Source organism: Trachurus japonicus, chromosome 6 (genome assembly GCF_045865225.1).
Source record: "Trachurus japonicus isolate A0001 chromosome 6, Traja_1.0".
Classification (NCBI taxonomy): Eukaryota; Metazoa; Chordata; class Actinopteri; order Carangiformes; family Carangidae; genus Trachurus; species Trachurus japonicus.
Window position 1 is genome coordinate 33,294,470 of NC_140912.1, and position 12,062 is coordinate 33,306,531.

The following is a 12,062-nucleotide window of genomic DNA, read 5'->3' on the forward strand; positions in this document are numbered from 1 at the left end:
CCTACAGATGTTGTGTGGTCCACACTCAGCTATGACAGATGTTGTGTGGTCCAACAGATGTTGTGTGGTCCACACTCAGCTATGACAGATGTTGTGTGGTCCCAGATGTTCTCAGCTCTGACAGATGTTGTGGTCCACATGTTCTCAACTCTGACAGATGTTGTGCGGTCTGACAGATGTTGTGTGGTCCCAGATGTTCTCAGCTCTAACAGATGTTGTGTGGTCCCAGATGTTCTCAGCCTTGACAGATGTTGTGTGGTCCGACAGATGTTCTCAGCTCTAACAGATGTTGTGTGGTCTGACAGATGTTCTCACCTCTGACAGATGTTGTGTGGTCCAACAGATGTTGTGTGGTCCCAGATGTTCTCAGCTCTGACAGATGTTGCATGGTCCCAGATGTTCTCAGCTCTGACAGATGTTTTTTGTTTCCACAGCTGGTTTGTCACTCGGCGGCGAAGCAGAGCGACTTCTCTTCAGCTCTGCAGGACGAGAACCGCAGCAAGAACCGAAGCTGCTCGTCGGTTCCTGGTGAGTCCGGCCTCACTTAGCCTGATGCTAACGATGCTAATGACGCTAACTATGCTAACGATGCTAACGATGCTAACGCTGCTAACGTTAGCTGAAACTGAGCGGTCGTTGTGTTGTGTCTTTACAGTCGAGAGGTCACGAGTGCGTCTGTCCACGTCGGCCGGGGAAACGTCGGATTACATCAACGCCTCGTACATCACCGTAAGAAAACCATCGATGACCTCATATGCTAACAAGATGACATCATGACTGAAAATACAGATGATTAAAACAACATTTAAAGGATAATTTCCGTCTTTTACATCCTGGACCTTATTTCTAGCATAAAATACGATCATTTTACTCCCCCAGATAATTTTGGTTGTCATTTGGAGTTGTTTTGACGAAATTAGCCCCAGTGGAGCGGCGTATATATCTGTATAATGAGAGAGCACGGGGCAGCGCAATGCAGCCTCTAAATAACACATTATCTGCAGAGAAACTCCTTCATTTCACCAATATTTAGTTCTGATAGGCTAGTGCTATTCCCCTCTGAGTCCGGGGTTAGCTGTTATCAACATCCGGGGTCTGTAGGTTAACCTACTGACCTCTGACCTGGATGATGTCATCTCTGAGCGCCGCGCGGCTCATTCTGATAATAATCATTCGGCTTCGGCATTCGGGTCCATTTTTATCTCAACTAGCCGGAGCTTTAGTGAGTCCAGGTTGAGGAGAGGAAGCCTGTGGAAGCTGAACTTCATCCAGCTGCTCATTTTGTTCTGACAAGTCGGAAACACGCAGAAATGAACCATATAGCATTAGCGGTAGCAAGTTAGCCGCGCCGCGCCGTGGTCGGAGATGACATCATCCAGATAAGAGGTTAGTAGTCAACCTAGAGGCGCCGGATGTTGATAACATGCCACCACGGGCTCGGAGGGGAATAGCACTAGTGTATCATAACAAAATATTGGCGAAATGAACGAGTTTTGCGGCGGATAATGTGTTATTTAGAGGCTGCATTGCGCTGCCCCGTGTTCTCACATTATACGGATATATACGCGCCGCTCCACTGGGGCTAATTTCGTCAAAACGACTCCAAATGACACCAAAGTTGTCTGGGTGAGTAAAATGATCTTATTTTATGCTAGAAATAAGTCCAGGTCCAGGTTGTAAAAAACTGAAATTATCCTTTAAGTCCTGGAGAATAATAATTCACCTGTTTCATTTTGTATTTGAACAGTGGGAGAGTGAAATGAGTTGTATTTCTTTTCCTACAGGGGTACAGGCAGCACAACGAGTTCATCATTACCCAGAATCCTTTGCCCGGCACTGTAAAGGACTTCTGGAGGATGATCTGGGACCACAACACCCAGGTCATCGTGTCTCTGCCGGGAACATTAGCGAGTGCGGTGAGGAGATCACTTCCATCTAAATGCCCCTGTTAACTTAGCTTAGCTCAAGTTAGCATTGGTCCTATAATGACGTTTCTGTGTTGCTAGGAGGAAGAGGAGGAGGAGGAAGAGGAGGGGGCGGAGTCGTGTGTCTTCTGGCCTCGCAAAGGGCAGCCAATCAGCTACGAGACGTTCACTGTCACTCAGAAGAGCGAGAGTCGCGTCTGTCTGGCCAACGAGGACATGCTGGTGGTTCAGGAGTACGAAGTGGAAGCTACACAGGTCAGACACACATACATACATAAATTTATTTTATATATTTGTCCAGCTTTTGTTATATTTGGTTTATGAAAATATAACTGGACAGATATTGTCCAGACATCCTCACTGCATTTGGCATTAAAAAATAATAAAAACATGGTGGCTCCATTAGAGTGGAAACTGCAAATGATTAATTTACAGCAACTGATCCATGGTTCAGGTAGAACAGAACAAAACAGCATTAAAATGAATTTGCATTAAAGGGATAGTTCAACATTTGGCAAAATGGCCCATTGCAATAATCCCTATAGTCATAACAGTAGGTTCGTTACTTTTATTTGTCGGTGCAAGCTATTTTTAGAACGGCTCTAAAACAACTCTGTGTGGTAACGTTGTGTTATTATCTCATAGCGTGGTGAATGTGCAGGTCACAACTTGTCCACCAGAGCGTTGTGGAGTTGTTGGATTGTGTATTTGATGAGGGAAACCAAGAAATCCCATAATGAGCCTCCGTAGCGTAGCTCTGAGCAGCTCACGGCTCTGCTCCGCCGTTCTAAAAAATAGCTTGCACCAACAATTAAAGGTAACAAACCTACTGCTATGACTATAGGGATTATAGCAATGGGCCTATTTGCCAAAATGTTGAACTATCCCTTTAATGCATCATTATCGCCAGCTTTTTTGTTGAATCCATTCGTTAAATCTATATTATCTCTTCTCTACTCTTATTATTTGTTGTCACTGACGTCCTCTTTCTGTCTTTTCGACAGGACGACTTTGTTCTGGAGGTGAAGCACTTCCGCGCCCCCCGCTGGCCGAACCCGGACAGTCCCATCAGCAGCACCTTCGAGCTGCTCAACCTGGTTAAAGAGGAGATCACCACCAAGGACGGGCCGACCGTGGTCCACGACGAGTACGACCTTCTCTAAACCGACCGACTGGTCAACACGTTAGAATAACACCGGAGCTGTGTCCGAAATCCCCCCTACTCACTATATAGTGACCAGGCCATTTTGTAGTGGTGTCCGAATGTTTAGTGATTATTAATGTTCACTATATAGTGACTGAATCTATCCCACAATTCACCATGAAATGTAGTGAACATCCGATGGTCACTAACCGGAGCAAGATATCCCATCATGCATTGCGGTCACGGATCGATGCCGTTAACACACCAGCCCAGAGCGACCGGTGTAGCTACCAAATAAATGCAGTAGTGCAGCAGCCTCAATAAATGTGTCCAGGCTGCCAGAGTAGTCCAGTCGCGTCAGAGCAAATTTCCTAACAAGTGCCGACCACAAGCTCTGGATAGCGAGGCTAATTTCTGTTAGCCCGTCTATGGTGTTTTACATTAACGTTAGCATTAAGCTAGCGGACGTTATGCTTAGTTGTGACACTGGCTGTGTGTGTTTTGAACGTTGTTTCAAACTATGTGAGTTTGATTGAACATCTTTGATGCTTAAAGCAGAAGTAAGTGATATATTTGTGTTAATATAAGTCTTAAATAGTTATATCTTCCGACAGCAATCACTTACATAGAGTGTTTGGACTGAAACACGGGTCTCTCAGTCCCTCTGCTCTGCTCTGAGCCGAGGAGAAAACATTTATCGTATCCTACAGTTTTTATCCAATGAGGAGAGAGAACGGCATGCAGGGCTGTGTGTGCAGCCAAGGAACGCCGTGAATGTGGCGACGTAGGCACGAGGACTGTTATGGTGCGTTCAAGGAAACTCGTATTTTTGCGACCGTGAAGTCGTACCAGTTCGATCTGGTACGAGTTCACCGGTCAGAAGTTACGAGTGGCCGTTATAGTGACTTTCACCGGTAAAACAGGTCGGAGAAACACGAGTGGGTTGCCTGAAAAGCTACAAAGTCGTAAGTTGTGACTTGAAGCTGTAATTTACGATTTCAAATGCCTGCCTGGAACGCAGCATTAGCGAAAACGACCGGACCACTTACTTCTGCTTTAAATATATATATATTACCGCTTAATATATTGCTTTACTCCTCTACACCGGCCGTTACCATGGTTGTATCCATGGTACCTGCACTGGCCGTTACGATCGCGGTCGGAACGTTTTAATTATGCGACGTAATATGTCATTAACTGTGCGGCCGAGTCGTGTCCGAAAGTGTTTTATTATTTGACCAGTGAGTCCACTATATAGTCACTATGTTGAATTCACTATATAGTGAGTAGGGAGGAGGGAATCAGGGAGTGATTTCAGACACAACCCAGGATGTTTTACACTGTTTGTTTGTTTGTTTGTTTGTTTTTCCTCCTCCAGTGTGGGCGGAGTCACGGCGGGAACCTTCTGCGCCCTGCTGTCTCTGATTCACCAGCTGGGGGCCGAGGGTTCGGTCGACGTCTTCCAAGTGGCCAAACTGACGAACCTCATGAGGCCGGGAACCTTCAGCGACATCGTAAGGCTTTAGTCCGTTCACACCGTTCACACCATTCACACCGTTCACACCATTCACACCGTACGCCGACGATACTGCGACATACGCATGAGTCAGAAAGTTCAACATCCAGGAAACTCACAACTGTTGAACCATTGTTTAGCTCAGCGGTGGTTACAGTCATGATGGTGGTACAACAAACTGCTGCAGTTATATCAAGCACCACCATAAAGGGATAGTTCAACATTTTGGCAAATTGGCCCATTGCCGTAATCCCTAAAATTTTAGCAGTAGGTTCGTTACCTTTAATCGTCGGTGCAAGCTATTTTTAGAACGGCGGAGCAGAGCCGTGAGTTGCTCAGAGCTACACTATGGAGGCTCATGGGATTTCTTGGTTTCCCTCATCAAACTCATCAAATACACAATCCAACAACTCCACAACGCTCTGGTGGACAAGTTGTGACCTGCACATTCACCACGCTATGAGATAATAACACAACGTTACCACACAGAGTTGTTTTAGAGGGAAATGCAGAGTCTGCTTGATGAAATACTGCCCCCGACTCGAACACACATCAGTGGTTTTGCATGAATTTACCTCTAAAACAACTCCTAAAATAGCTTGCACCGACAATAAAAGGCAACAAACCTACTGCTATGACTATAGGGATTATGGCAATGGGCCAATTTGCCAAAATGTTGAATTATCCCTTTAAGGTCATTGAACTATCAGTGGTGCTTGAATTTATCAATCTGTAATTTGGTTGTAACTGGAGATAAAACAGACACCAGACATTATAACTAAACAGAGTGAGTGGCACAGTGAGTCAGTCCAACATGATTCAATGCCAGATTAATTAATGATTCGTCTCTTTGGCTAAAATGAACCAAGGACTTTCCCATTGTCTCCAAAATTAGCACCAATGTACACGCTTCTCTTCAGGAAACTTTCTAGAAAATAATCAGAAAAACACTTTTCCCTAGACTAGAGATACCAAACAGAGCGGGCGGTTTTGTTTTTAATCCTTTTAAGAATGCAATTCTTATTTAGTCCTGGTTGATTCATTTTCAGTTAGTTTATGCAAATTGTGTGAAACTAAAGATTAAACAGTGGTTTATAGTGGCAGGTGGTTCCAAGCTGTGCCAAAAATGGACATTTTGGAAAATTCGCCTGAATATTTTGTAGTAAAATCTCAATAATTTTGTCCTGCTTCAATTAATCAGAATCAACCACTGCAGAGACAATGTTCACATGTTGTACAATGATTTTATAGAGAGTTTGAGCTTCATTAGCATTATTCTAAAGGGCACTCATCAAAAATATGATTTCTTTTTTAGGCGAATATTAATTTTATTAATTTTTATATACTGAAATTTACACATCTCAGCAATTCCCCATTTTTTTCCCTTTACTATGATACCAAAAGTATTCAAATAGACCTTGTGGTTGCAGAGATATAGGCTACTCATTTTATTATGGATATGCAATTTTCGAGAAAAGGCCTAAAAAACAATATTTTAATTGATAATGACTCGTAACAGTGGGATACGTATGATCACATAATGACTGATTGATTTCCTGTCGGTGTTGTTTTAAAGGAGCAGTACCAGTTTCTGTACAGAGCCATGCTGAGTCTCATCGGGACGCAAGAAGACGAAAAAACCCTCCAGTCGTCCGACAACAACGGGACGATCGTGGTGGGAACGGCCAGCACCGCAGAGAGCCTCGAATCCCTCGTGTAGCTGCCCACAAAAAATAAAATAAAAACCACAACAAAGAACTTTTTTAACCTTTTTTTTTTTTTTTTTTAACTTTTTACAAACAAGCAACAGCATTTTGGGTTTTTTTTTTTTTTTCTTCCTCTACGAACACCAACAGAACTTCTCCTGAAGCCGGACTCACGCTGCAGCTACTGGATTAATTAAAAAAAAAATGAAATATACAAATCCCTGTGGTTCAGGACTGTGTTGATGTTGTTGTAATTTGTGCCTTTTTGTATTTTTCATCCTGTACGTTGTTTAATAACTTTGATACAAGCTGTAGACTAACAGAACCAACCGTCTGACTGTCTGTTTTAACGCTCTACTGCCCTGACGTGTTTCACATTCGACTAACTCTTGTTTCCTAAACCTTTGTATTTATTGGCACTGAGCCAAACGGGATAAAAAAAAGGGAAAAAACTGCTTCTTTTTACATCAAATGAGATATTTTGTTAGCTTGTCTTTTTATAGAGCTCGTGCACTGAAACCCCCCCTCTCTGTAAATACCATCGCTACGGTAGCAGCAGTGTGCAATTCAAGTCAAATATAAAATAAGGGCCTGAAATAATAATAATAATGAATAATAATAATAATCTAATGTAAATAATATTATAGTAATCACCTTGATGGACCAAATTTCTATTTATACTTTTTAGATTTTTATATTTTACCATTTTTAGTCCATTCAAATGTTATGGTTTGAGTCTAATTGCGTAGTTGGAGAACATTATTAATGCTTTTATATTCTGGATTTTGTAACAGACTAAATGTGATGCATGTGGGGTACTGACATGTTTGTAGCTGCTGGATTATTAGCTAGGGGATTAAATAAGTCAAACACCAGAGAAAAGAGCCTGATGGAGTGGTTTTTTGTTGTTGTTGTTGTTCCCGACAGGGCCGTTGCTAGGAATTCTGGGCCCCCTTGAAGAATACTAAAGTGGGCCCCTCCCCCTAACTTTTCCTCTTTTTTTTCTTAGACTACGTATGTATTATCGTTTTTTATTTAGCCTTCTTTGTTTTGATGCTAATGCAGCATTATACTGCAAAAACTAAAGTATCTTAGCAAGAATATTTGTCTTATTTCTAGTCAAAATGTAATTTCTAGTCAAAACAAATCTCATTCTACTTAAAATAAGACTCATCATATTAAAAGTAGCTTGTTTTTAGACACTTTTTACTTTCAAGCAGATTTTCACTTGGAATAAGTAGAAAAAATCTGATAGTGGAGCAAGTTTTTCTTCCTTATTACAAGCACAAAAAACTTACTTTCACTGGCAGATTTTTGTATTTATTGTGAATTTAAGTGAAAATTATCTAAAAAAACAAGTACATTTTTAGGTAATGAGTCTTATTTTAAGTGGAAAGAGATAAGTTTTGACTAGAAATGAGACATTTGGACAAGAAATAAGACAAATATTCTTGGAAAGTTGAGTTTTTACAGTGTACTATGAGTATTAGTCAGGGTCTAGGGCTGTTTTCGACTAAGGATTTTCATAGTCGAATCTGATTCGTCAGATTTTGCCATAGTCGACTGATCGTCGAACCTTTTTTTTTTTTTTTTTTTTTTTTTTTAGATAGCAGCAAATTTGCGACTTTTTCCGTTTCAAACAAAAGAGCTAAAACACCCCAAAAATATGGTAGGTGTAAAACAAATACCTTTATTTATTTTCCACACTTTGGATGATTTTTAGTAGCCATTGTGAGCCAGGGTATGCGTTTATGTTACGTTGCCCTGGACAACGCTCCTTTTGCTCGGACTGTGAGTCATCCCTCATCCCTCAACGTGGTGAAGGATAGCGGTGGTCGCGGACACAGAGAAACCGGGTAAAACATGTAGTATCAAAACAAACTGAGGTCAGAAGGACTCGACAATCCGTACATTACGTTAATCAATCCTGTAACACACACAGTGTGACCGCGGCACCGGCAGAGAGACAGACAGGCTGCAGAGGGACGAGATCACAGCTGTGACTCCCGACACTGATGGTGCGTTCATGGCAACTCGGAAGTCGGGAAAAAAACAAGTTCCTCTTCTGGAAAACTCTGACATGTCAAACTTTAGGATGTGTTAGAGACTAATTCATCTGTCTAACCATCAGAACTATTGACACTTGAAACGGTAAACACAGCTGATCCATCGAAAAAAAAAAAAATCACCGCTGGAGTTAATTTATTTTCCGTGACTGAAAGCAGGTTCTTGAATGTAACTCAGTCAAAGTCAGATGTATCCTCACAATGTTTTGCTGTTCTGTCAGGTCATGCATGATAAATGTTGACAAAGTTAGACTGTCAGACTTCCTTGATTTTAAACTTTGGCGGCTCTGCCTCTCGTCTTTTTGCCACTCAGTGAGTGTTCTGCAGTGACTTCTGAGTACCGTGACTTTGACGGTCCTACTGCTCACCTCCGCTCATTTGAAAGAAAAAAAAAAAAAACCTCCGCTCATTTAATTGTGCAACTGCAGTGGGTGATTTATTAATACGTAAGACTACCGTTTAAACGCACACATAATTTTGAACTCTTTATTAACAGAAAGTAGGCAGATTTTGTATCAAAATAGTCTTTTTATAACGAAAAAAGACATTCTATGTAACAATTTATGCTCAGCAGCCGTGGGCACCCCCATATAGTCAGAATGGTACGGTCTTAGTTAGATTCGACTACGAGGTTCATAGTCGAATCAGACCCCTCCGAATCGAATCGTCGAATCGTCGACTTTTGGAGGTCAGCCCTAGGTCTTACGCAGAATAAATCAGTCATACAAAGATTAGACTACTGGGGTTTTTTATGGGCCCCACTGGGCGCTGGGCCCCTAGAATTATCATCACCTTTCTCCCCTATACAACGGCCCCATGGTTCCTGACTGTAAATACACGTAAAAGGTTCAGTTAATGATGATCACGGCCACTAGATGTCGCACTCGGCAAATCAAAACAAATTGCCTTGCTAGTAGCCACGCCTCCTTCTTCTGATTGGCCGCAGCAGAGACACAAGAACATGAAGAACGAGTGAGAGTTCACACATTGTTCCATGTGATTAACACCATCAAGTTGATCATTGACCTAAATGTTCAGGCTGAACTGGAGTTTTTATTATTATTATTGTGTTATTTATGTACCTGTCAGTGTCTTTGACCTCGATGTGTCGACAGCGTTTCCACACTTTCTGTTTCCCACTGTGAATACAGAAACACTACTAATGATGTGAACGCAGCACGAGTGGGAAACTCAGACGTTCACACTCTACCAGGGGTCGCGTTAACCGGATATTTTCCGTCATTGACCGTTTTTTTAAAACGGTGACGGAAACATTTTGAGGCCATCCGTCATTTTGACAGATTGCAATTCACAGCCATGGCCGTCTGGCCATGTGCATTTGTTTACAATGAAGCCGGCGGATAATCAATAAATGGAGCGGTGGATAACGATATAAAACATATACAATGTCTCAAAGTCACTATGGTGAGAATTAGATTAAAAAACAAACAAACTCACAGCTGGCTGGTGCGCTCAGTAGAACGCTGTAGTACCTCCTCCAGGCCTGTGTGGAGCGTGTGTGGCGCTGTAGCGCTGCCACACATAAACACCAACAACAGAGAAGAAGACAGAAAGCTTCCCGCAGTATTCAAACTCCAGACATTAGAAGTGGATTAAATGTTGACTGGGAGTCGTGTCAGTGCAAATATGACGGTCGATAATGATTTAACGGGCGAGATTCAGCTGCAGTGTCCGAGGGACCGACAGTAGTCAGCTGTTAAGTTACGTAGCTGTAGCTACACAGCGGTGTGTCTCGGTACAGGTAGAGCGGTGTGCAGGTAGAGCGGTGTGTCTCGGTACAGGTAGAGCGGTGTGCAGGTAGAGCGGTGTGTCTCGGTACAGGTAGAGCGGTGTGTCTCGGTACAGGTAGAGCGGTGTGTCTCGGTACAGGTAGAGCGGTGTGTCTCGGTACAGGTAGAGCGGTGGGGGCAGGACATCACCGTTTCACACACTCGCCGCGCACAACTCTTCTAAAGGTAACGCTAAGCCTTATTTTAATGTATTCTGCCCGCCGTGGCATTCTTTATAACACGTAAAGCTGAGTGGGTCTTGTCCTGTCTGAATTTGTGCTGCATCTGGCTGTGTGGTCTATAGCTTCAGTTGTTTCAGTGATGCGCAGTGGCTGCGTGCGTGCGTGCGTAAAAGAGAAATGAGAGGCAGAGAGAGAGAGAGAGAGAGAGAGCTAACGCCGGTGCACTATGCGGTGCCTATGTGAAAACGTGCTCCTTTGGATGTTTTGGTATAACACATGGGTTAGCATGTTGATTGTTGACAGAAAACTGATGTCATCATCAGGTATTTACGTTGTATTTAGATGTTGACAGAAAGTGACCCCGCATTCACTGACTGACCCACAGTTAGATGTGCTCTGACGCAGACTCTGCTCCGGAGCATCCTCTGTTCAATTTGTTTGGACTTGATATGAATTAAACATGAATTAAAATTGAATGCTATTGAATATGGCATTATTATAATTTAAAAAAATAAATAAAGTGACCGGTAAAAATAGATTATGACGGAATTTTTATGACCCCGTCAGTCAAAATGACCGGCGACGAAAAAGTCTAGCGCAACCTCTGCACTCTACACTCGCTCTGTTGCAGATTTCTCTCCTTCGGCTTTTCATAATATTTACCACAGATAAAATGTTGGAGAAAAAAAAATTTAAATTGCAAATTTCAAAATGTCACAGATTTTTTTTTTGTTGCTTTGCATGTCCAGTCCTCACAAACTGGCTAAGTGTTAGGCAAGTGGCTGAAAACTGCTAGCTAGTTAGCTAATTAGTAGAGACACGATGCAGTATACGGCCCATTTGGTTAATTGCAGTGATTTCACCTCGGCTAAGCATAAAAACATATTTCCGTTCTTTCTTTCTTTTAATTACTTATTACAAATTAAATGAAGATGCTCAACAGGAAACAGTGGATGATGGCATGTAGAGACAATCAACTAGAGACAGTTATCTGTGATGTGAAGGTGTGAGGTTTGTCCTGAGGATGGAGCGTCAATAAAGGTTCAAGGTTTTTAAAATGGCCAGGCCATGCTTGTAAAAGAGATTTTTTTATCTCAAGCAATTTGCCTGGTAAAATAAAGGTTAAAAAAAATAAATAATAATAATCCAAAGGGTTTCATCCAATGTGATCAGGACAATTCATAAAATTTCTTACTGTTAGATTGAGGATTTTGTTGACTCTAAAGGAGAAGTCGGAGTTCAGAAGACAATGAATATCCATAGAGAATTATATATTAATTCCATAATTAACATTGTTTTTGTTTTATAGATTTCTGGGATTAAAAAACAATCAGGGTGTTGAAATGATTCACATTTGAGCAGTGATGAGGAGTCAATCAGACACTGACAGAGAGAGTTACACTCAGACTTTCTAGACATTTCTCTTTTGTGTTAATGCAAAGTAACTAACAGTGACTGAACAAGTCCTCAGCTCCTCGATGTCCAGCTTCAACAACAGTTTCCCACAGTTGAAACATTTCCTTGGGTTTGATGCAACGAGCTTTACTCACCTGGATTTGTAGATTTTCTCCCTTTCAGCTCTGCAGATCCCTTGGATGTGGAGCGTCGGGACATCATGAGTTCTGGACCTGGTTTTTTTTTACCAAGGACGTCTGTGGAGTTTGGTTGGAGTTGAGGAAAAGCTGAACAGAACAGGTTCAATCCCAGTTTCATCAAACCAGAGAATCCTGTTC

General features: G+C 42.1%; 1 protein-coding gene across 2 annotated transcripts in view; it reads left to right on the forward strand.

The window, feature by feature from the left end:
- The window catches only part of ptprz1a (protein tyrosine phosphatase receptor type Z1a), a 124,472-nt gene extending 117,571 nt beyond the window's left edge, over positions 1 to 6,901 (forward strand). Inside the window, exons 24-30 of one of the 2 annotated variants that reach the window (XM_085780260.1) lie at positions 435 to 528; positions 656 to 729; positions 1,785 to 1,923; positions 2,011 to 2,180; positions 2,930 to 3,072; positions 4,448 to 4,583; positions 6,162 to 6,901. In XM_085780260.1, coding sequence (XP_085636386.1) covers positions 435 to 528; positions 656 to 729; positions 1,785 to 1,923; positions 2,011 to 2,180; positions 2,930 to 3,072; positions 4,448 to 4,583; positions 6,162 to 6,305 — 900 coding nt within the window. In that variant the 3' untranslated portion in view covers positions 6,306 to 6,901. The remainder of the gene's footprint in view (positions 1 to 434; positions 529 to 655; positions 730 to 1,784; positions 1,924 to 2,010; positions 2,181 to 2,929; positions 3,073 to 4,447; positions 4,584 to 6,161) is intronic. The other variant, XM_085780259.1, reaches the window with a different exon arrangement.
- Positions 6,902 to 12,062: the final 5,161 nt, after the last annotated feature.